The sequence below is a fragment of the Watersipora subatra genome, chromosome 1, assembly GCF_963576615.1.
Source record: "Watersipora subatra chromosome 1, tzWatSuba1.1, whole genome shotgun sequence".
Taxonomy (NCBI): domain Eukaryota; kingdom Metazoa; phylum Bryozoa; class Gymnolaemata; order Cheilostomatida; family Watersiporidae; genus Watersipora; species Watersipora subatra.
Genome location: NC_088708.1, coordinates 25467437 through 25490429, shown reverse-complemented (window position 1 = coordinate 25490429; position 22993 = coordinate 25467437). Strand labels below are relative to the sequence as shown.

At 34.2% G+C, this 22993-nt stretch overlaps 1 protein-coding gene across 1 annotated transcript; it reads right to left on the bottom strand.

Moving 5' to 3' along the window:
* Window positions 1-5736: 5736 nt before the first annotated feature.
* On the bottom strand, window positions 5737-21138 carry LOC137410117 (neutral amino acid transporter 9-like). The gene is made up of 12 exons (XM_068095703.1): window positions 20984-21138; window positions 17937-18009; window positions 16758-16915; window positions 15682-15852; window positions 13915-13971; window positions 13142-13354; window positions 12243-12335; window positions 11745-11851; window positions 10761-10868; window positions 8249-8397; window positions 7582-7671; window positions 5737-6238 (listed from the first exon to the last, which is right to left on the bottom strand). Exons 2-12 carry the CDS (start codon window positions 17987-17989, stop codon window positions 6067-6069), a joined length of 1371 nt encoding a protein of 456 aa, XP_067951804.1. The 5' UTR covers window positions 17990-18009; window positions 20984-21138; the 3' UTR covers window positions 5737-6066.
* Window positions 21139-22993: the final 1855 nt, after the last annotated feature.

Sequence of the window (22993 nt, the reverse complement as noted above, 5' to 3'; positions counted from 1 at the left end):
TGCCACATGCTCGTGTAATTCTCCCGAATTAATGAGTCGTGTACCTCTTCGTTTTCATTGAGCTTGAGCATCAAGTTTAGGGTTGAGTGTGCTACTGCGTTTTTGACTTCTGTCTGTTAAGAAAACGTTAACAGTATCATCAAAAATTAAATAGAATCAAATTAACAACTAAAATAATTTTAGTTGTTATTATATAACAAAATAGTGCATAACTATGAAAGGTATTTTACAGATACACATGTAAATTAATTACAGCCAGTTATATAACTATGTAGGCCTATCGCCGGTACATGAGTGTCTAAAAGGAATGGGCCCGGCACAAACATATTTTGTAAAATCTTACCAGTTGAGTGTAACATAGTTGATATCTAAGTTAGAGCATATCGTACATTATATTATAAAGCCATAGCTGTAAGCTCAATAATACATCTTAGGTAATACTGAGTTGGGTAAAAATAATTTACTATTCAATTTCAGATGTTGCATCCACAAAGCCTCATCTGCAGGTCAGAATGGCTGGGTAAGTTCTACTATAATTATCCCACAGTTCAAATACTGGCACATGTTGAGCGAGTCTACAACGTTTGGATAATTGAATAATGATACCATTACCATTTAAAGTAATACAGCCGAGTGGCTCTATAGTGAGATAGCTGTTATATTCAGATGATGTTATATTTGGATAGCTGTTAGATTTCGATAGCTGTTATATTCAGATAGCCGTTATATTCAGATAATGTTATATTCAGATAGTTGTTATGTTAAGACAACTGTTATATTCCAATAACTGCTGTAGTCAGCTAGCTCATATGAGGTGGTAAATATTATCGCGACATAAATGTTGTATCACAATAGCCAACCGCCACAGAAGTAAAACCAAAACATATTTGTGTACGCTTTTGTATATCTGCTACACGAACAACTTTACCCTGTCAGGTGATAAATTTATCATCTGAAAATGTCAACTGCTCATTTTCTTAATAATGTGATTTGGTATTGTGTCTGCACACAGACCGTTATGGCAGATGTACAGATGCACAATTCTCAGAATCATTGTGGATTGGAAATCACATGTCAATTCTAGCTATTTAGTTTAGACAAACCGTAAACATGTTTCCTGGTGTATGACAGATGTGTTTGCTGCTTAGATTTGAAACAACGAGTGAAAAAATGATAAAGATTGGTTAAAAAAGTTATTATTGCTTACATATGGTAGAGCATGGTACGAGGCATCAGAGAAGGAGAGATAGAGACAAGTCTACTTTAGGCTAGAAAAACTAACTAAAAGTGAACATAAGCCAGAACAGATATCAAAGTCATAATAGAAGGCAAACAGTACTGTAGTACTGCAGTGGTAGTAATAGCAGTACTACCACTGCAGTACTGTAGTACTACAGTACTGCAGTACTGCAAGCAGTAGTGCCTCAGTACTGCAGTGGTAGTACTACAGTACTGCAGTGATAGTACTAAAGTACTGCAGCGGTAGTAGTAGCAGTACTCTGCCCTATGCTGGTAAAACTAGTTACCAGATCAAATTTTAGTTTTTTCGCTCACCGCCCCAGAGTTTTCAATCAACTAAGCCAATTTTCACAACAGACGTGTATTACAAGACAAAGATTGTTCATCTTTGTTTAGAATTATCAATGTAAAGCCTAATCCTCAATAATCCCATTAAACTAGTTATGCAAGCAAAATTCTGAGCAAGTAGGCCAGGTATTCTGCTGGAATAACTAGTTATTAACACTTACAGAGCTATGAACGCAGTTATGCAATGCATGAAGCTATGGTTTCTGCTGGTAAAACTAGTTAAGATGTTTGCAAAAGTTTTTATTATCTAAACATAACAAAAGTATCCACATAGTCACAGTATATAAAATTGAAGGCAATACCACACTGTCACATCGCATTCTGTGAGCCTGCAAATACGACCCATGCAAGTACCACGAGCCGTAGATGTGCGTTAAAAAACAAGCTGCAGCATGGAAGAGAAACACACTGTTTGAATGAGCCATGCAGTGAAAGTGAGTGTCAAACAGAGAGAGAGAGAGTGCACTGCCGTCATCAATCAACGCCAGAGAGTTCGAAATTATAGCGAGTGTTTGAACATTCCCTATATCGAGCGAACAAATTTTATTCATTATTTAGTTGACAAGACGTCCACTAACCCGAGGATAGGTGACACAATCAAAAGATCAGTAAGTACTCAGTTCTACAACATTTTATTAAAACAGCATTACTCAAGTCTGCACACTGTCATAGGCAACAACTTTTGCAATCTGTGCGGTCATTATTTTGTAGCTGTTTACCATGTAACATCAAAAAATTTGTCAATAGTCGATTGACGCTTACAACGTAGATGCACATCGATTAGCCCACAATGAATTTTTGTAACACAATTCAATCCAACCTAAGACAAACCAACTGTTGCAATAATACTACATGCCAATGGAGATTTTGATGACATTCAACAGTTTTTTTATTATGGTTAATGCATATAATATTTGTAACATATACATACAGATTGTATATTCTTACTTTAGGTTTATTGCACCTACCATTTGTGTGATAGTACAGGCAAACCTCATGGTAAATTTGTTAAACTAATTATGTTATGCCGTGTTAAAATTTTCAATATCATCACATGTGGGAAGAATGCATTTGCAAACCAAGTAATTATATTATGTACTTGGGTAATATCATCATCTGTTATTAATTTTTATGATACTACCTTTTACATTACTCACAAAATATATGAAAAATCTTGTTATTTAATAAAGTAGATTACTTTCTTTTGAATATGTACATTTGGCTAGTGAGTACAACCACCACAATTATTATTTCAATGTTCATAAAAATTAGTACTAGTGTGACTCTTTCTCAACCGCAAATTGATAGCAATAATGCACGAGCATTGTCTAAGTTAGCCAGAAACTAGTTTTGCCTGCAGAAACCATCTGCAGAAACCTTAGATCTACTGTGATTATGCAAATAATTTTTTAATCTTTAGATAATAATAACTTTTGCAAACCTTTTAACTAGTTTTACCAGCAGAAACCATGGCTGCATGCATTACATAACTGCATTCATAAGTCTATAACTCTTGCTAACTAGTTATTCCAGCAGAATACCTGGCCTACTTGCTCAGAATTCTGCTTGCATAACTAGTTTAATGGGATTAGTGAGGATTAGGCTTCACATTGATAATTCTAAACAAAGATGAACATTCTTTGTCTTGTAATACATGTCTGTTGTGAAAATTAGCTCAGGTGATGGAAAACTCTGGGGCGGCGAGCGAAAAAACTAAAATTTGGTCTGGTAACTAGTTTTACCAACATAGGGCAGTACTGTAGTGTTAGTAATAGCAGTACTGCAGTGGTAGTAATAGCAGTACTGCAATGGTAATAATAGCATTACTGCAGTGGTAGTAATAGCAGTACTGCAGTGGTAATAATAGCAGTACTGCAATGGTAGTAATAGCAGACGTGATATTTTCTAGGAAAGATATCTGCTAAAAAAAATAGTACATGATAATTGTAAAGCTGTACCAAATGGACTTATTGTGAGAGAGCCTGCTTTATGTATATAAGCTTCTCCCTTGTGTATACTGTACCTACTTCACTGTACGTACTTCATTGTACCTACTTCACTGTACATACTTCATTGTACCTACTTCACTGCACCTACTTCACTGTACCTACTTCATTATACCTACTTCATTGTACCTACTTCATTGTACTTACTTCATTGTACCTACTTCATTGTGCCTACTTCACTGTACCTATTTTACTGTACCTACTTCATTGCACCTACTTCACTGTACCTACTTCATTGTACCTACTTCATTGTACATACTTCATTGTACCTACTTCATTGTACATACTTCATTGTACCTACTTCACTGCACCTACTTCACTGTACCTACTTCATTATACCTACTTTATTGTACCTACTTCATTGTACTTACTTCATTGTACCTACTTCATTGTGCCTACTTCACTGTACCTATTTTACTGTACCTACTTCATTGCACTTACTTCACTGTACCTACTTCATTGTACCTACTTCATTGTACATACTTCATTGTACCTACTTCATTGTACCTACTTTACTGTACCTACTTCATTGTACATACTTCATTGTACCTACTTGACTGTACTTACTGCATTGTACCTACTTCATTGTACCTACTTCATTGTACATACTTCATTGTAGCTACTTCACTGTACCTACTTCATTTTACCTACTTCACTGTACCTACTTCATTGTACCTACTTCACTGTACCTACTTCGTTGTATGTGCTTCATTGTACCTACTTCATTGTACCTACTTCATTGTACTTACTTCATTGTACTTATTTCATTGTACCTACTTCATTGTACCTACTTCATTGTACCTACTTCATTGTACCTACTTCATTGTACCTACTTCACTGTACCTACTTTATTGTACCTACTTCATTGTACCTACTTCATTGTACCTACTTCACTGTACCTACTTCACTGTACCTACTTTATTGTACCTACTTCATTGTACTTATTTTAATGTACCTACTTCATTGTACCTACTTCATTGTATGTGCTTCATTGTACCTACTTCATTGTACCTACTTCATTGCACCTACTTCAATGTACCTACTTCATTGTACTTATTTCATTGTACCTACTTCATTGTACCTATTTCATTGTACCTACTTCATTGTACCTACTTTACTGTACCTACTTCATTGTACATACTTCATTGTACCTACTTGACTGTACTTACTGCATTGTACCTACTTCATTGTACCTACTTCATTGTACATACTTCATTGTAGCTACTTCACTGTACCTACTTCATTTTACCTACTTCACTGTACCTACTTCATTGTACCTACTTCACTGTACCTACTTCGTTGTATGTGCTTCATTGTACCTACTTCATTGTACTTATTTCATTGTACCTACTTCATTGTACCTACTTCATTGTACCTACTTCATTGTACCTACTTCATTGTACCTACTTCACTGTACCTACTTTATTGTACCTACTTCATTGTACCTACTTCATTGTACCTACTTCACTGTACCTACTTCATTGTACCTACTTCACTGTACCTACTTCCCTGTACCTACTTCGTTGTATGTGCTTCATTGTACCTACTTCATTGTACCTACTTCACTGCACCTACTTCAATGTACCTACTTCATTGTACTTATTTCATTGTACCTACTTCATTGTACCTACTTCATTGTACTTACTTCATTGTTCCTACTTTATTGTACCTACTTCATTGTACCTACTTCACTGTTCCTACTTCATTGTACCTACTTCATTGTACCTACTTCACTGTACCTACTTCATTGTACCTACTTCATTGTACCTACTTCATTGTACTTACTGCATGGTACCTACTTCATTGTGCCTACTTCATTGTACCTACTTCATGGTACCTACTTCATTGTACATACTTCATTGTACCTACTTCACTGTACCTACTTCACTGTGCCTACTTCATTGTACCTACTTCATTGTACCTACTTCATTGTACCTACTTCACTGTACCTACTTCATTGTACCTACTTCACTGTACCTACTTCATTGTACCTACTTCATTGTACTTACTTCATGGTACCTACTTCACTGTGCCTACTTCATTGTACCTACTTCATCGTACCCCCTTCATTGCACCTACTTTACTGTACCTACTTCATTGTACCTACTTTATTATACTTACTTCATTGTACTTGAAAGCACAGTTTATTTGCTGACATATAATCTCGTTTATTTTTCAAATGTCAAGCTCGTATAGTTGTGAGTCAGGGATGCACAATAAACTAAAATTTATATTCTTTTACAAAATGACATTTCTGACAGCACAAAAGAATCAAAGCAATGTATGACCTACACAGCTCTACTTGTCAGCATTTAGAAACACTAACCCTTAAAAGTCATAATAGTAAATTTATGCTCAGTCTTGTGGCATGCAAGAGACATAGCCTTAGACCATAGGTATGCAACTTCATTTACTTTTTGTATGGTAAGTTAATGAACTAAAGCATTTTGCTGTTACAAAGCAATTAACAATATCACATCTTTAAAAAGAATTGGGCTACAATATTTGCTACGGAGAATACAATGATCATCACGTGTACAAATGCCTTTGTTATCGTTAGTTGACCTTTTCTTTTCTCCGATACCATGTATGTCAAGGTTGGCAGAACGATGGCATAGGTCTGGCCACAGAATGTTCCTGTGTACCTGCATCATTACGCATGTTAGCACCATTTTGTATATATACCGTGTATCACATACATTGGAGTTTGTCATGATTTTTAATTTATATCAGCGTGTTTTTACATGTTTATATTTCACTGCATCTTATGATAAATGTATCATATATCATGTAGCAGCACCTAAGAGTATACTACCTATTGTATAATTGTATACACGCCCATAACATATTATTTCATTTTTAATGCTTTTATGCAGTAAGTTCCACATCAGTAACATAGTATACAATATTTCATTTATCTACATTTTTTGTGTGTACAGCACGCGCGGCAACAAGGGACAACATATGATAGTCCAGTATCTACAGCACGTCTTTAGTTTACGACATGCGCAGCGCTGTAACATAACGTATGATAAACTATCTTCAGTATCTATAACATAGTTTATATCTAAACAAAGTCTGCAACATTTTTTTTGCTCAGAGAAAATGTAGTGAATGACAGGAAAATGTTCCAACACAAGATTTTGAAATAATGTAGGAACTGATAAATTACTGCTATCTAACACAAGTTACCAGCACTGAGTTGACATTGCTGACACTGCAAAACAAGTGCTTGCTCTTTCAAACTGCTGACTAGCAAGCGGTTCAATGATAAAACACATGTTCAGGAAAAATAAATATTCAAATGACAACCTCATATAAAATTCATCTTTTTTATTAGTACAATAACCTTGGGTTAAAGACAGTAAAACATTGTAGAAAGATAATTTCACATTTTTGTTTTTAAGAGAACTAAAGAACACTTGAATGAACACGACATGACAGTATACAATTGTTTGTTAGCTTGTTCCTTCAAGGGCAAAGTTGTAATTGAACATACAGAAATTTTAAGAGCATTCTGTAACAGGGCATACTGTAAGTTTAAGGGGCAATCTGGAACAGGACATACTGTAAATTTAAGGGTCGATCCGGAGCAGGACATACTGTAAATTTAAGGGTCGATCCAGAGCAGGACATACTGTAAATTTAAGGGCCGATCTGTAACAGGACATACTGTAAATTTAAAGGCCGATCTTTAACAGGACATACTGTAAGTTTAAGGGCCGATCTGTAACAGGACATACTGTAAGTTTAAAGGCTGATCTAGAACAGGACATACTGTAAGTTTAAGGGTCGATCTGTAACAGGACATACTGTAAGTTTAAGGGCCGATCTGTAACAGGACATACTGTAAGTTTAAAGGCTGATCTAGAACAGGACATACTGTAAGTTTAAGGGCTGATCTGGAACAGGACATACTGTAAGTTTAAGGGCCGATCTGTAACAGCACATATTATAAGTTTAAACGCCATTCTGCAACAGGACATACCGTAAGATGGTTGCTATTTGTGGCATAAACCTTGCAAACAGAAGACAAGTTGCCACAACAGAGAGATTCAGGAATGAAACGTGCTTCCAGCTGTAAATATATAAAAACAGAAATATAAAACGTGAATGTTTTGTGAATTGCAAGAAATAAAAAGCTTGCAGATATTTAGGTACATCAGCAGCCTTCATTAGCTACCTTACAGAAAAATATTACCAATACGTGCACAGGAATTTAACCTACATTTTCCAACATACAACTATAATAAGCGCTTGATTGTTTTTACCGCGCATCTTCAGTGCTACAGTGGTCTGCTCGGGTATTATCCTTCTGGCTACTGATACAAGTGATAGACCAGAGTTTTTATATTTTTGCAAGCCTTCGTTCTTGCTTATATTTTCATTTGTCTGGCTAGGCTACACCCATGCTGAGTGACAAATGTGACCCTGTGTTTATTCAATCTTTCTGATAGCTATTTGTGCACAATTTAATAACTTTTAAAATAGTACAGATGACAGTAGCTATATATTATATAATTATGAAAATATATTTTCATAATTAGTGCGAAAAGAAGGCAATGATAAGCATAAAACACACAGTAAGCATAGCTGCGAAGGCAAATAATTACTCTGACACCCTGAGGCAGGTGTGTCAGCAGGTGCTTGCTTACCTTGGCCAGACAGATTGAAACAAGACATTCATCAACTGGACTCTCATTATGTAAAGGATCAGAGGGTACGCGGTGAACATTTGTATGAATACGAATATTCTAGAGACGAATGCTAGCGGGTCACTCGCTAATAGGTTGTTCAGGAAATTCTACAAAATTTAAAACCTTCATAGCATAACATATACTAAGTTTACATACAGGAATAGTGTAGCGACACCTGGGTGCCAGTGCCAAAGCACTATGCTGGGTCGAAAGCAGATTGTGTTTCCAATTAGCGCTATAGCAGAGCGATAGTTGTGTGTTGTCTGATGTCAAGGCATATGTCTGCATATGAAACAACAGCGAAGCAAAGCCTATGCGCACAAACTAGTGCGACTCCATTGGTCACTAAGGCACAAAGATGACACATTGCATGAGTGTTTCATTTCCAAACAGCAACAAAGAATCACGACAAAAGAATAAGAGTGACACGGCTGTATCTATGATGGTATTACAGCGCCATGTGGAATGTCTTGCAATGCTATCGTTGTATGAAAATTTAGTATTTATTTCTGGAGTTACAGTTCTGACAAAATTTCATTTATTGACAAAATATCTTTCAGAAAAAAGAACAAACCAACAAAATAGTCCAAGAACTAACAGATGCCGGTATTGTGATAGAGAGAAAAATCAAGGGTATGACTCTGAATGAAGATAGGAATACATCATGTAACGAGACATGCGTGTGAACATTTGTGTATGACGCAAATAAAAAATTTTGTAACTGTCAAACTTCACTGCTCTACTCGGCCAGCTAAATAAAAATACTGGTATACGTTAAACATTCAAAAGGTTTTAGGACTTCAATTATTAATAGTTTACCAATTTAGTTTTTAATAAATTCCTTAGTCTACCTAAGCTGAACAGATTATGGAAGCAGTTTAAAGGCAGAGAACCGGCAGCAAGCTACTACACTAGCACTAGTAACTAGTACATCTGACTAATAAATATTCATGCTGATGTCATAAACATTACAGTGTTGTTCAGACGGCTAGAAAAAAAGTATCATGAAGTTTCGATCAGAAAAGTGTTTTTATAATTAGTGTATTTAATTACTCTTTTATTAAAAATGTGACAATTGGTGGTACATGTAGCCTACATGTAGATATGCTCCCTTAATTGGTGGTATATGTACATGTAGATATGCTCCCTTAATTGGTGGTATATGTACATGTAGATATGCTCTCTTAATTGGTGGTATATGTACATGTAGGTATGCTCCCTTAATTGGTGGTATATGTACATGTAGATATGCTCCCTTAATTGGTGGTATATGTACATGTAGATATGCTCCCTTAATTGGTGGTATATGTACATGTAGATATGCTCCCTTAATTGGTGGTATATGTACATGTAGGTATGCTCCCTTAATTGGTGGTATATGTACATGTAGATATGCTCCCTTAATTGGTGGTATATGTACATGTAGATATGCTCCCTTAATTGGTGGTATATGTACATGTAGATATGCTCCCTTAATTGGTGGTATATGTACATGTGGATATGCTCCCTTAATTGGTGGTATATGTACATGTAGATATGCTCCCTTAATTGGTGGTATATGTACATGTAGATATGCTCCCTTAATTGGTGGTATATATACATGTAGATACACTCCCTTAATTGGTGGTATATGTACATGTAGATACACTCCCTTAATTGGTGTCTTACTTGACCAAAAACTAATAATATTAAACTCATTAGAATATTAACACTAGTGTATAAGAAATCCGAATACATACAGTTTTGGGAATCTATCTATAAAAACTTGAAAGTTATTCATGTCTAAGGAGGAGAAATCACGCATCGCTGATTGTCTGTCCCAACACTTTACTACGTAAGTACATTTCTTAGTTATAAAGTTTCATGTTACGGTGTATTGAGTAGGACTGTTTGTGAAGCGGTCTATTTTGTCATAAAAATTGCAACCACAATTTATGCGATGTGAATGTGATCTGTGTGGATTTGTGTGCATATAAGTATAATATATAGTATACTATATATAATAATATATAGTATATAAGTATCGATCTGACTCGAAGACCGACCAGAAGCTAAAATGTTTTGTTTATCAACAAATATTTACAAGTTTGCTGATCAGTATCTCAAGTAACTCTATTTTTGGGTAGTTTAGCTATTATTAGTAATAAAGTGATCAGATAAACATGCATAAAATATGTGACAAGCTCTACCAGCAGCCTTCACCTGCCCACATTGCGTAACCTTTCCTTGAGTCATCCAACACGGTCAACTTTTTTATTTCTGTTGGATCAACTTTTATCACATTGCCCTTTTGCATTATTTCTCTGATGTTTGTTATAAAAGAGTAAAAACTAAAGTTTATAATTTTATGTTGTTTTATTAAAATCAATATTAAAGGTCATATTTTCGTACCTCATCTGATTACATTTTATGCCTATTTATCTGATTACATCTCATGAAGGCGCTAGAGGGAATTACATCAAATACTTACCTGGTCAATGCAGTCTTTGCTGATCATAGGCCACGTAGTGTAGAATGCGCAGCCAACGTAGCCATAAGTGAGGGTGACACAGATGTATGCTATACACAGATCTCTCACCTGCGTGCACAGTTTTAGATTATTCTGTGATCATGAACCATCAGGTACTTATTATGAAATGACTATTTGTCAAGGTATATTCTTGTTGAACATAGACATAGACATAGACATGGACATAGACATAGACAGTGTATGCAGGGAGCACAGGCAATTATGAATATGAAATTGACACATGTAGTAATTGGTTGGGCAAATAACTAGTGTAGCCTTAGTGGACGCACTTACAATGTCTCACCTACTGTACCCATTTTATTTGTGAGGTCCCAGGGCTATTCTTTATTATATAATAGTTTTAATAATTGCATAACATACATGTAGAACTTTTTACTAAATTAGCTTTTATTTCATCTGGAAAAAGGATAAAAGAGTGACCATTTTTTCCAAATACTTGAAACCAACAGTCGGTATGTATAGATAGCATAGCGAAAAAAGTGCTGTAATTCTTGAGTTGCCTTGATCTTTAATTAGTTTTATCAAAAAGGGAAAATTGCGATGACACTGCAAACAAAAACAAGACTCATTAATTTTTTGCTCAAATAAAACTCATTTGAGCAAGTTTTTTAGGCTTAAATAAAACTTACTGTATTTGAGCAGAAAATAATTAAAATACACTACTTATTTGGCAGTGAGTGTAGTAAAATTTGCCTGACAACTGGTTCTTCAGGGTTCACTTATACCCTACCTATGAATACCAGACATTGTAGCCCTGTCTTCTTGTGAGCAATAATTATTAGCCAAATTTCATTAAATCTAAATACTCTAATTAAAAATAATAAGAGTGAAGTATTGATGTGTGTAGCATTGAATACAAACTAATTAATATTTTACAAGAATACAAATAGTATAACCACGTTCCGGGTGGTTGTTGAAACTCACATTGTTTTTTGGGTTCTTCTGCTGCCGTATAATCGCAACTAATGTGCAGTGAGACAAGAAGGCCAGGGTGCATACTCCAGTCAAAGCAGGAAAAGAAGTTCTTACATCTAAATGGGCAAGCAAACCAGTTGTTAGATATCTTAACCGATGGCTAGCTTTGAAGTTTTGAAGCACAAAAACCAAAAATAGAGCAATTAATTTCCCAGATTCGCTCTGCGTATACAATTAGTGGAGGCTGCCACACAAGGCTGATGACATCAGACCAAGGAAGATGCGTGTAGTTAATAACAAGCACCAAGGCATCAGAATTACATGGTTAGAGTTGAGCTAGGTCAAGGTTGATAAAGCTTCCAGACACGATGTAGAACTAGTCCTAGTTACCTATAAACTTTCAAATTTCAACTTTAAATAATTAAAACTACATACCTTACGACAAATAGTCGGTGAAAGGTGATCTGGTTTAGTACTGATGGTAATCACACCAAATAGACTACTTACTCTGTTCAATCGATCTATTGAAGTCCATATGGAATCCCCATCTTGATGTCTTGTAAGTGATGAATCCAACCAGGTAAAAGGCTGATATTACTCCTACAATGATAGGGAATAAACCAAAAAGATTCCACAAAGGATTCCACAAAGGATTCTACAGAGGACTCTGCAAAGTTCAACCCTATTATTTATGTCTCTCTATGTTAACCAATAATTTACAGTAGTTCTCTCCCAAGATTCCAGAGTAGATCAGTAGATCAGTACTATTACAAATATGGATTGTACCTGCTGTATTGAACTTGTATATGTATATTGTACCTGCTGTATTGAACTTGTACAAGTATATTGTACCTGCTGTATGAATTGCACATGTATATTTTACCTGCTTTATTGAACTTGTAACTGTATATTTTACTGCTGCATTGAACTTGTACAGGTATATTTTACCTGCTGTATTGAACTTGTACATGTATATTATACTGCTGTATTGAACTTGTACATGTATATTGTACCTGTTGTATTGAACTTGTACATGTATATTGTACCTGCTGTATTGAATCGCACATGTATATTTTACCTGCTGTATTGAGCTTGTAACTGTATATTTTACTGCTGCATTGAACTTGTACATGTATATTGTACTGCTGTATTGAACTTGTACAAGTATATTGTACTGCTGTATTGAACTTGTACATGTACCGTATATTGTACCTGCTGTATTGAATCGCACATGTATATTTTACCTGCTGTATTGAGCTTGTAACTGTATATTTTACTGCTGCATTGAACTTGTACAGGTATATTGTACTGCTGTATTGAACTTGTACATGTATATTGTACTGCTGTATTGAACTTGTACAAGTATATTGTACCTGCTGTATTGAACTTGTACATACATATTTTACCTGCTGCATTAAACTTGGTAAAAAGAGTGGGGGACTTGAAGTTGATGAGAGGAACAAGGAGACAAAGCAGGAAGAATGGTACAGTTTTCTGCAGATGCCAGAACTTGTTGAACAGATCAGCATGAGTGTTAACAGTCTGGTTGGTGGTTGCGTTGTGCCAGAGCTGAACTGGTTCATGTATGAATACATTGTCATCTGTACATCGCAAATATGCTACAATGTGAAAGATGGAGACAATGTTAATACTGTTAGAAGATATGATACTGGTAGCATGCACAGTATCATGGTTATGGCTAGTTGCATCGGATAAAGTGATGTAAGCCTTCAGCGTTTTTGAGGTACGTTTGAGTTGAGGTGATCGGGTAGAAAAAGGAAGATTGGTCGCGCATAAATAGGCTAAGAGAATTTGAGTTTCCACAAATCATAGAACTACTTCAGTCCATACATCCGCAAGTCATAGAACTTCTCCAGTCTATACATCTGCAAGTCATAAAACTATTCCAGTCCAAACATCTGCAAGTCATAGAACTACTCCAGTCCAAACATCCGCAAGTCATAGAGCTACTCCAGTCCATACATCCGCAAGTCATAGAGCTACTCCAGTCCAAACATAGAATAAGCAACGAAAATGTGTAACACAGCCTAAAGTAGGCAAATACCCTAAATACTGCAAGATTGATCGACCAACTCATCAACAGTTTATCTATGTTCTGACAGTTTCTTCTCTACCATATTCCTAACACCAAATATCTCTAACCATAAATGCTACTTACGATCATTGAAAGAAGAATTGCTCTCAGGGGCTAATAGTCCTATGTCATAGTAAGAGCCTACAAAGACACAGCATCAGTTGCCTGAATATCATAAAACAAGCCCAAATTCTGAAGACTGAATATTATTGAAACCCGCTGAGGTCATTAATGTCCTTGACCAACAGAAAGAAACCTGCTGACTGCATAACTTCTCAGCCTTTGTGAAGGGTATGGCTTTGGATTGCCAAGTATGAACAGGTGATAGAGTGTATAATGGTTTATGCACCCAAAGTCTGAGCAAATGATGGAAGACTGTAAAAATATTCCGGCAATAATTACCAACAGAATGTCCTCTTATTCCATTTTAAATTGGTGGTCGCAGAACTTTGCAAGCCCTATTGATATCTAAGGTTTCTTTGGTGAAAACAGTTAACCTGTTGACACTTAACCTTTGCTAAGCTTTTACACACTAACATTACAATCTTATTCACAATTACATGTATACTGTAGTATATCATATTTATAACTATACTGTAGTATATCATATTTATAACTACACAGTAGGCTATCATATTTATAACTATACAGTATTATGTCTTATTTATAACTATACATTAGTATGTCTTATTTATAACTATACATTAGTATGTCTTATTTATAACTACATAGGAGTGTACTTTATTTGTAATTATGCAATAGTATATCATATTTATAATTTAATAGTTGTATTTTTTATCATGTTTTTCAATAATGAAGTGTTTAATATTAACATTAAACTTACTGTTAAAAGACTAGTAAATAGTTATATACATATAACCGTTAGTAATAAATAGAGAATTTTTAGAGAATGTTTCTCTAAAAATTTATTAATCTTATAGAAGACTAGCTGAATGCCGGGGGCTGCCCTAGTAATACAAAAGGTTTTGCCCAGAAAACTTGTTTTTAATCAACATATGCAATGTATACCATCATAGCTTTTAAATGAAGGTGTTCGTTCATTGCTATCTGGGCTATAAGTTTAATTAAGTTTATGCTATAGGCCTATAAACATATATTTATAGCATTTAAGGTAAGTCTGGGCACATACTTTTCTTTTTGTAGTTCATGGATGCTAGCTGAAGCCTGAAGCTTAGATTGGTAGGCGTAATAAGTATGTGCACAAATATTCCGTAGTATGGCAAAGTGAATATGCGTAGTGGATAGCACGCCTGTCTACAGAACCTGGGTTTGTGAGTTCAAGTTTCAGTTTGAAGTTGTTTTTTTTCCTAAAACTTTATCGTTATAACTGGACATACGAATGACAGACCAACAAATGACAAACACTTGAGATTTATATTTATAGATTAGTTGAGCTACTGTTAAGTAGAAAGGTAAAGTAAAATAATCATTGTAGATCAAAAGTATGCAATGTAGATGAAGTGTTTTAACAAAAGATAAACTGGACTTGTCGTAGATGTTGCTACCTTACTGTAGATGCTGCTACCTTACCGTAGATGCTGCTGCCTTACCGTAGATGAAAAGATGTAATGTAGATGGTCTTTTATTATAGGAGAAATGTACTTAGTGTAGACGCAGCTAACTTACTGTTGAAATATATATACTATTATTTAAATTTGCTTGCAGCGACTGGAGTGTTTGTATAAGTCTTATTACTGAACTGTGTTTTATTATGTGAGCTGTAATTGCTATAGACTAAGTGTACTTGATGTCAATTCAACTTTTGTTACAGATGAACTCCGCTCACTGTATATAAAGTATATACAATCAACTGAACAGATATATACATACTGTATATGAATTGTACAATGCTGTAGAGTGTGTTTGACATGAGTACCCAGTACACAATGACTGCTCCAACCATTATTGCACAAGAGAATAACACAGCCAAGACTTCACCAACCCTTCCTAGATATTTTCTGCAGACATCCGAATACTCCACCACCTCTCCGGCTGGGCATTCTGCAGAAGATGGATAAGAGAAACCTGTGATCTCTGATTTTCATTATATCATTGCGTTGGTTATACTCTAATGTTTATTCATCATAAAATAGTATTTGTGGTACAAAAGAGTTGATTTTACTTTATGTGAAAGCTAAAAACCACGATACTTTTCCGCTGACAATGGTTAGGATCTCTAAACTTTATTCTTCAGTTCGACCTGTGAAACTACTATCATGTTTCTGTATGCACTGTTTTATGCACGGCTGTTAGTTTTTAAGTGGCATGAAAAGATATAAACATTGACCAAATTTTAAATTTTGCTCAAAGCATTCATGTTTAACAGGCAAAAATTGCTCACCAAGAGTTGTCCAGTCAGTAATAATTTTAAGTGTACCCATAATGGAAGTCACTGAACATTAAATTTAGCAAAAAAACGGTTATATTCTGACTAGTATCTCACAAGTCTAATCTACAGCCGCTACATTTGAGACATAATTTTAATTATATTAATAATCTTCTGCTTTCACAAAAGCAATACATGTTCCTGTCAGCCATATTTGCCTTAAACCATACGCTATCAATAGTTTTGTACCTCTGGAAGACTAGCATCAGGGTTACAATACATGGCACGGAACATCAGAGCAATTCTGATAAGAGGACATATGAGGCAGCTATATAAAGAGTCTGAGAATGTCATCTGCTCATTTTCTTAATAATCTGATTTGGTATTACCTCTACACACAGACCGGTATGACAGATGTACAGATGCACAATTCTCAGAATCATGATGATGCATTATTCAGTTAAATTTGCTGCAGTATTAGTGTTTGTCACGCAACAGGCCTTTGATGATAGTCAGTGCTTTTTATTAACTGCGCTGTGAGAGAGCGGAGAGCATCATATGTTAGGTACAGTTTACTTACTAATAGAACCTGTAGATGTTATCATAATGTACGCTGTGTAAAAGTTGAGTCCTGCCATGACTATGAGCAGCACTATACCAAGGAGGAACCCAGCCTGTGTTATGGCCCAAGGAATAACCAGCAGAGAGGTGCCCATCGTAGCATTCCATATGCTGAAGCTAAGAAAGTAGTACAGTTTTTGTCAAATATGAAAGTATTTTTGTCAAATATTATGTCTGTATTTTTGCCACTTGTATTTATTGTAACAGATTAAAGTGTTATTTTAATAGTTTTTTGTTATTTTCAAATGTTAGTTTGTTGAAAACTATCTTTCTATTTTCAATATAGTAAAATAAAGTCATTTTAAAAGCACTCAGTTTTAAAATATCAAATATAAATTTAAAATATAAATCTATTTTGCTGAACTTTATATCAAATAATGTATAAAAGTCTTTAATTTTAGTCATAGAACAAATTCCCACACGAAAATTATTATATAATTTGACTTACGTGCTTAAAAACTCAGTGCACATCGGTTTTAATTATGCTTAGATATAGCTTCAAGCTAGAGATTTCAAGACAAATTAAGCAGTGAAAATGAAAAGGAAGTTTGGGTTTTTCCGAGACAGAGGTAATGTTTTGTTTTCGTTTAGATACAACCGTGGATCTACCAAAATTAGTTCAGGCGTAAAGTTATTGCTAAATTCCTAACAACACTTTTATGAAAAGCTGGTACACAAACAGAAAAAAACTTTGACTGTTTTCTTCACTGCTGAAGATGAAGTAGAATATCTAATGAGTTTATAGCATACTTCCATATCAAAAAAATATGCAAGTGTGATACATAAGTTTCTCTCAGTTACTATTTGACAATATATTACTTTCATAGAATATTTTTCGAAACAAGTCAACTTTAAAAGAACATTCTGGAAACATTAGGAGTAGAAAAAAACATATCATCTCTAGTCTAGGATTGATGACACTGGTGTATATTGAGAGAAAATTACAAGGTATCTGTCTTTAAACAAAACAAGTTCAGTACAATATAGAAAAGAAATTAATATATATTTTTTAAGTTTGTTATATAAAAGGTTGTCAATGATATTTTTCTCAAATGATATAATTAATCAACCTTTAGTGATGAGAACTGACAGCAAGTAAATTGAAAAAAATGCATTAGTTAATTATGGTGTAACTTACATAGTGATAAAACTTCCTTGAGTACCTCCAGATGAACCATTGATACAGCCCATGACTGAGAGTTATCTTCTTACTAAAAAGAAGACAATTCAAATCAATCACCAACGATGCTTCCCAAAAACATCAACCTGCGTCATGGCTTCACCAAATGCTTGTATCAGTCAATGACCCTGTTAGTAAACTTTAGGGCGCTTACCATTCTAAAAGAAATTATAAACTAAACGATTTTTCTTCCTCTAGTGAGGCAGAACGAGCTTGATGTAAGCAAATATTGGGGTCACTTAGAACTTGCTTATATTCAACGTAGAGGGAGAGCTTATGTATCCCCCTCAGTAAATTTCTACACTGACAGGCATAAACAGGTCATTGTAGTAGTGGCACTTTGCTTAATCGCATTATCAAAAACTCTTTATATAAAAATGTTCAGATACAACGATGTAGCAGTAGAGTTCATTGAAGGCCTCCCATGACATCAACATACAGGAAAATATTAATTTTCTGTCTCGTACTCACGAATGACTAAGATAAATTTTAAAAACTTATACATTTTCTATATTTTCTACATTGGCAGAAAACTGACCACAGCCATCAGAATTTGCAGTAAACTGGGTCACTTAAGCCCATCAGCTGAGGTGCTGAGGCATTGTTGGTAGCATGGGTAACACTCCCACAGTTCTCATTTTAAAAACAAAGCTGTGTAATTCTTACATAAAGCATCTGTCAGTAGTTTTTTGTAATGGGATTATACAACAGCGGGATATTGACAAAAGAATAATTACATCACGTGTGTTAGTGACAGTCAGGAGTTATAAAAGTTTGAACGGCTCTGCATCACCGAGTTTGCTCTTTAGACGCAATGTAAAGAAGTGAAGCCAGCTTTTTTATAAAAATAGTATCAGTTTTTTGTGATAATCTGTGAAAGTTTTGCAGAACTTACACAGTAGCTAAATAAAAGATATAAATATAATATAAATAAATAAATAAATATGATACATCTTCATAATTTAAGAGATTATGTCAAATTGTTAAAGCTTATGACTCTTTACAAAAAATAATAGATAATGTATGTGGAACTAGGATTTATTATAACTAGTAGCCTGCCAGTCTAGTGTGCCATGAGAGTGTCAGGTGTGCTGATAAAGCATAGAGAATAACTATGTGCACAATTATTCCAAAATTATGGGAGGAGAACGATCAGTGCAGGTGGCAACATGCTGTGTTGGAAAGGCTAATAATGTGGGAATGAACCCTGTATAATGTGAGTTTTTTCAGCTTGCAACTGCTACATGGAACAGACGTGTTGGTCAGACAAACAGACACATCTTTTATTATAAAAACGGTTGTGTAATATACATTATATAAGATATATAATATGCAGTAATATAATAGTAATATACATTATATAAGATATATAATATGCAGTTATATAATAGTAAAATACATCATATAAGATATATAACATGCAATAATATAATAATATACATTATAATGTATATAATATGCAATAATATAATAGTAGTATACATTATATAAGATATAAGATATATAATATACAATAATATACAATATTATAATATTTATATACATTATATAAAATATATAATATACGATAATATGCAATAATATAAATGTAATAGTAATATACATTATATAGAAGGGATATTGAGTTGCAGATGCAAAACTTTAGCGATATTAATGTTGACGACTAATATAAACAGCAATAATGAAAATAAGCTAGAATGAAATGTATTGGTTGTCTTGGGCTCTAGAAGAGGTTTCAGTTTTAGACACTTACCGACTTAGCTGAGAGAATATGAATTGTAATAATATATGCACAACGATCAATGACATCAATATATGTTTTCCTTTTCACCATACCGACAGCAGTAAAGGATATTTTTTACAGAAATCTATACTAAGAATTGTGTACTACCGATCATGTATCTCAGCTTACCGTACTTCCACCAATCACATCGCAGCGTCTTGTGTACTACCGATCAAGTATTCCAGCTTACCGTACTTCCACCAATCACATCACTATTTCTTTGAACATTCCAAACTTGCTCATTTCTGCATTTGTATTGTAGCTTTTGAATCTTGTGTAAGAAGTGCCCAAAATATTTGTATTTATCCTGCCACTAATATGACAAATATCATTTTTTATTCTATGACACCAACACACTACATCCACCATCATATGTTTCAGTTTATGAACTTTCTGTTACTTTATCCTACAATTAACTATCCAGCCTCCACAATACTATTAAATTACCAACTTTTAAAACATTTTTGTTCAACTCGCTCAATAATTCTTAGTTTCAGTTTTTCCATTTTGTTCTTTTTCGTTCTTTTGGCAAGTAATGGGAAAAATCATTTTATTGATCATTACCATTGCCAATAAAAAGTTATACATTATACACAACAATTATAATAACAATAATAGTAAAAGAGATAATAACAGCACCAAGGGTCAAATAACAATAATAATAATAATAATACAGTTTACTATGCTGCTAGGTCAAAGAAATACTAAAGAAAATACTGACTAGGTTTTAAGCACTACTAACTAGATAAACACCATGATGTGTGTATAAGCAACAATAATATTAATAATAATATTAATATTAATAATAATAATAAGAAACACTGATTATACTAATACTAGTAATAATATTAATAATAGTATAAATAATATAAATAATAGTTTAAAAAATTATAATAAATAACAATAAGAGTAATAATGTACAGATGTGTATAATGCTCTTCGACAGAATATGAACAAAGTTATACCTGTGTGACTCTCAGGCTAGGCTCTCTTCATACCAGCCTCTGTTACTCATACAAATACTCATCTATTTCTATTAAAACAAGTATTATTGAACACTATAATGAAGCACTAAAAATACTGGTTATTAGTTTTTTTTTCTATTGTTTTTCCCAAATTAAATATTGTTGCGCTCGGTAAAACATACAGAATCGCTATCATTTCCTACTCTTCTTGCCAGATAGCGTAAGTCACGACTTACTGCGCTGAGAAGATAACTTACCTTTTGCCGGAAGCTGGTAGGAGATGCGCTCACTAGTTCTAACTGAGAATAGATGACTGCTTATCAAGTGTTCATTTGCTCAATAAAAACCCTTTCACTTCGTTCTATCTGCCTTCACTGTTTTACTATTTATCTGTAAAATCTGTAAAATATAAAATCTTATCACCCTGCAGCGATCATGAGGACTCAATAAAACTATCATCAAGTTAAAAATGTAGACGTATGATATTTCCATGCTATTAAGTTAGTCGTGTACGCGCCAGTGCTTTCCATGCACCTACACTGTATGCGAGTGTAATAGAGCGTTCAGGTCTATTATGGCTACCTATATTTTATGGCCAAGTTCTATATGAGCAAAGAGGGGCTGTGTCAGACTGCGCATCAGCGACTAAAGCATTTATGGCAATAAAAATTAGTAAATACGTTTTTGTGTATGCTAATGTCAAGCGTAATTAAGCCGAGCTACAGGCTGAGGCTTTTTGTCAGCAGATATTGTCATTTTACATTCTTGTTGCTGTCTATTCTAAAACCTTTTCGTATGTTGGATTTATTTTTACCAATTATAAGTTGCTTTCATGATTTGTTTGTGCAGAAGCGGAAAAGATTTTCATTTACACATTTCAGTCTGAAATATATTTTTTTACGGAATTAAAGAAATCTGAAAGAACAAGTTTTATTAACCTGTAAATTTTGCCATTTGTTAACAAAGCAGTTTGTATTTTTCATCCTTTTTTTACTATAATTTGCTGCTATCTCAAGTAAACATAGTAGAATAGTAGATGATAGCTTTTACAGTTTGTAGCACCCATTCAACCATTGATCATCTGTAACACCTAATACTGCATCTCTGCTTGCTGATTTAGCGGTTAATACACAACTAGCTACCGAACTTCCTGTGCTGACGTAGGAGGCAGCTCTAGAAGATGACATGATGGACTCTATTAGTAGAGGAGTTTCAGTTTTTATATATAGTGGTCTATATTTCGGTCAACCATAAATATATGTAGATATACTGTATACATGTATACTGCATACGTATATACTGTATACATGTACTGCATATATACAGTAAATATACTGTATAGATGTTGTATATACAGTATATATACTGTATACATAGTCTGCACCAAGTATAACTCATTTAGAGTAGGCCTATAGCCTGATGAGGGGAGAGACTATATCCTTGAAACGACAGTAGCTGACAGTTAAGTACAAACTATTCTTTAAACTAAATACATAAATATATATTCGATATATCATATAAATTGAATATACACATATATACAATATACTCTTCTCTTTAGACCTTATACTTGATACATGTATATATTATATACTAGCCGAATGCCGGCGTTGCATGACCATTAAAAACAGCTTATAAACAGTGGCAGGTTTATTTAGTTGCTATTGGCTAATTTGAGTAAGCTAGTATCTGTATTGCTAAACTTACTAATAAGAACCGTGAGAGCCAGCTTTAGTGACGTTGCATGTAACACAGCGTCGCATGCATATGTTAACCCAAATAGTGACTATCTGCCTAATGATACCATTTTATCCCGTGTAGCTTTATGAGTTAGCTTGTCGCCTTGTGAACCGGAGGTTCTGAGATCAAATCCTTTACAATACAAATTTTTCATTCTTAGATTTTAATCGCTATAACTGGACACAGGGTTCCACAAAAAAACAAAAAGTCAAAAAAAAAAGACAAACACTGAAATTTATAAATATAGATATACACTGGCTGATTGCCCGGCGTTGCACAGATAATAATAAAAGTTTGTGCATAGAAAGTTTATTTTTAATTAGCCAAGTTTCTTTACCCAATGAATTAGTAACTTCAGCTAGTCAAAACTTTTACTATTATAAGAGCCGTGTTGATCCCTCTAAAACATGAAGTGTGCTATTTTAACCAATCCTCATTTTAGACTAGCAGTTGTAATGAGTATGACCACAATTATTCCATTGTATGGCAATGCAGTCGCTTGGCTTAGTCACTAGTGGTTAGACATG

Excerpts from the sequence above, each read along its gene's own strand:
- LOC137410117 (XM_068095703.1), bottom strand. The coding sequence starts at position 17,989 with ATGGGCTGTATCAATGGTTCATCTGGAGGTACTCAAGGAAGTTTTATC. Across the intron at positions 13,972-15,681 it reads CATTGTACAATTCATATACA|GCTCTTACTATGACATAGGA; the intron begins GTATGTATATAT and ends GTGTCTTTGTAG. Across the intron at positions 10,869-11,744 it reads AGAAGAACCCAAAAAACAAT|GTGAGAGATCTGTGTATAGC; the intron begins GTGAGTTTCAAC and ends CTGTGCACGCAG.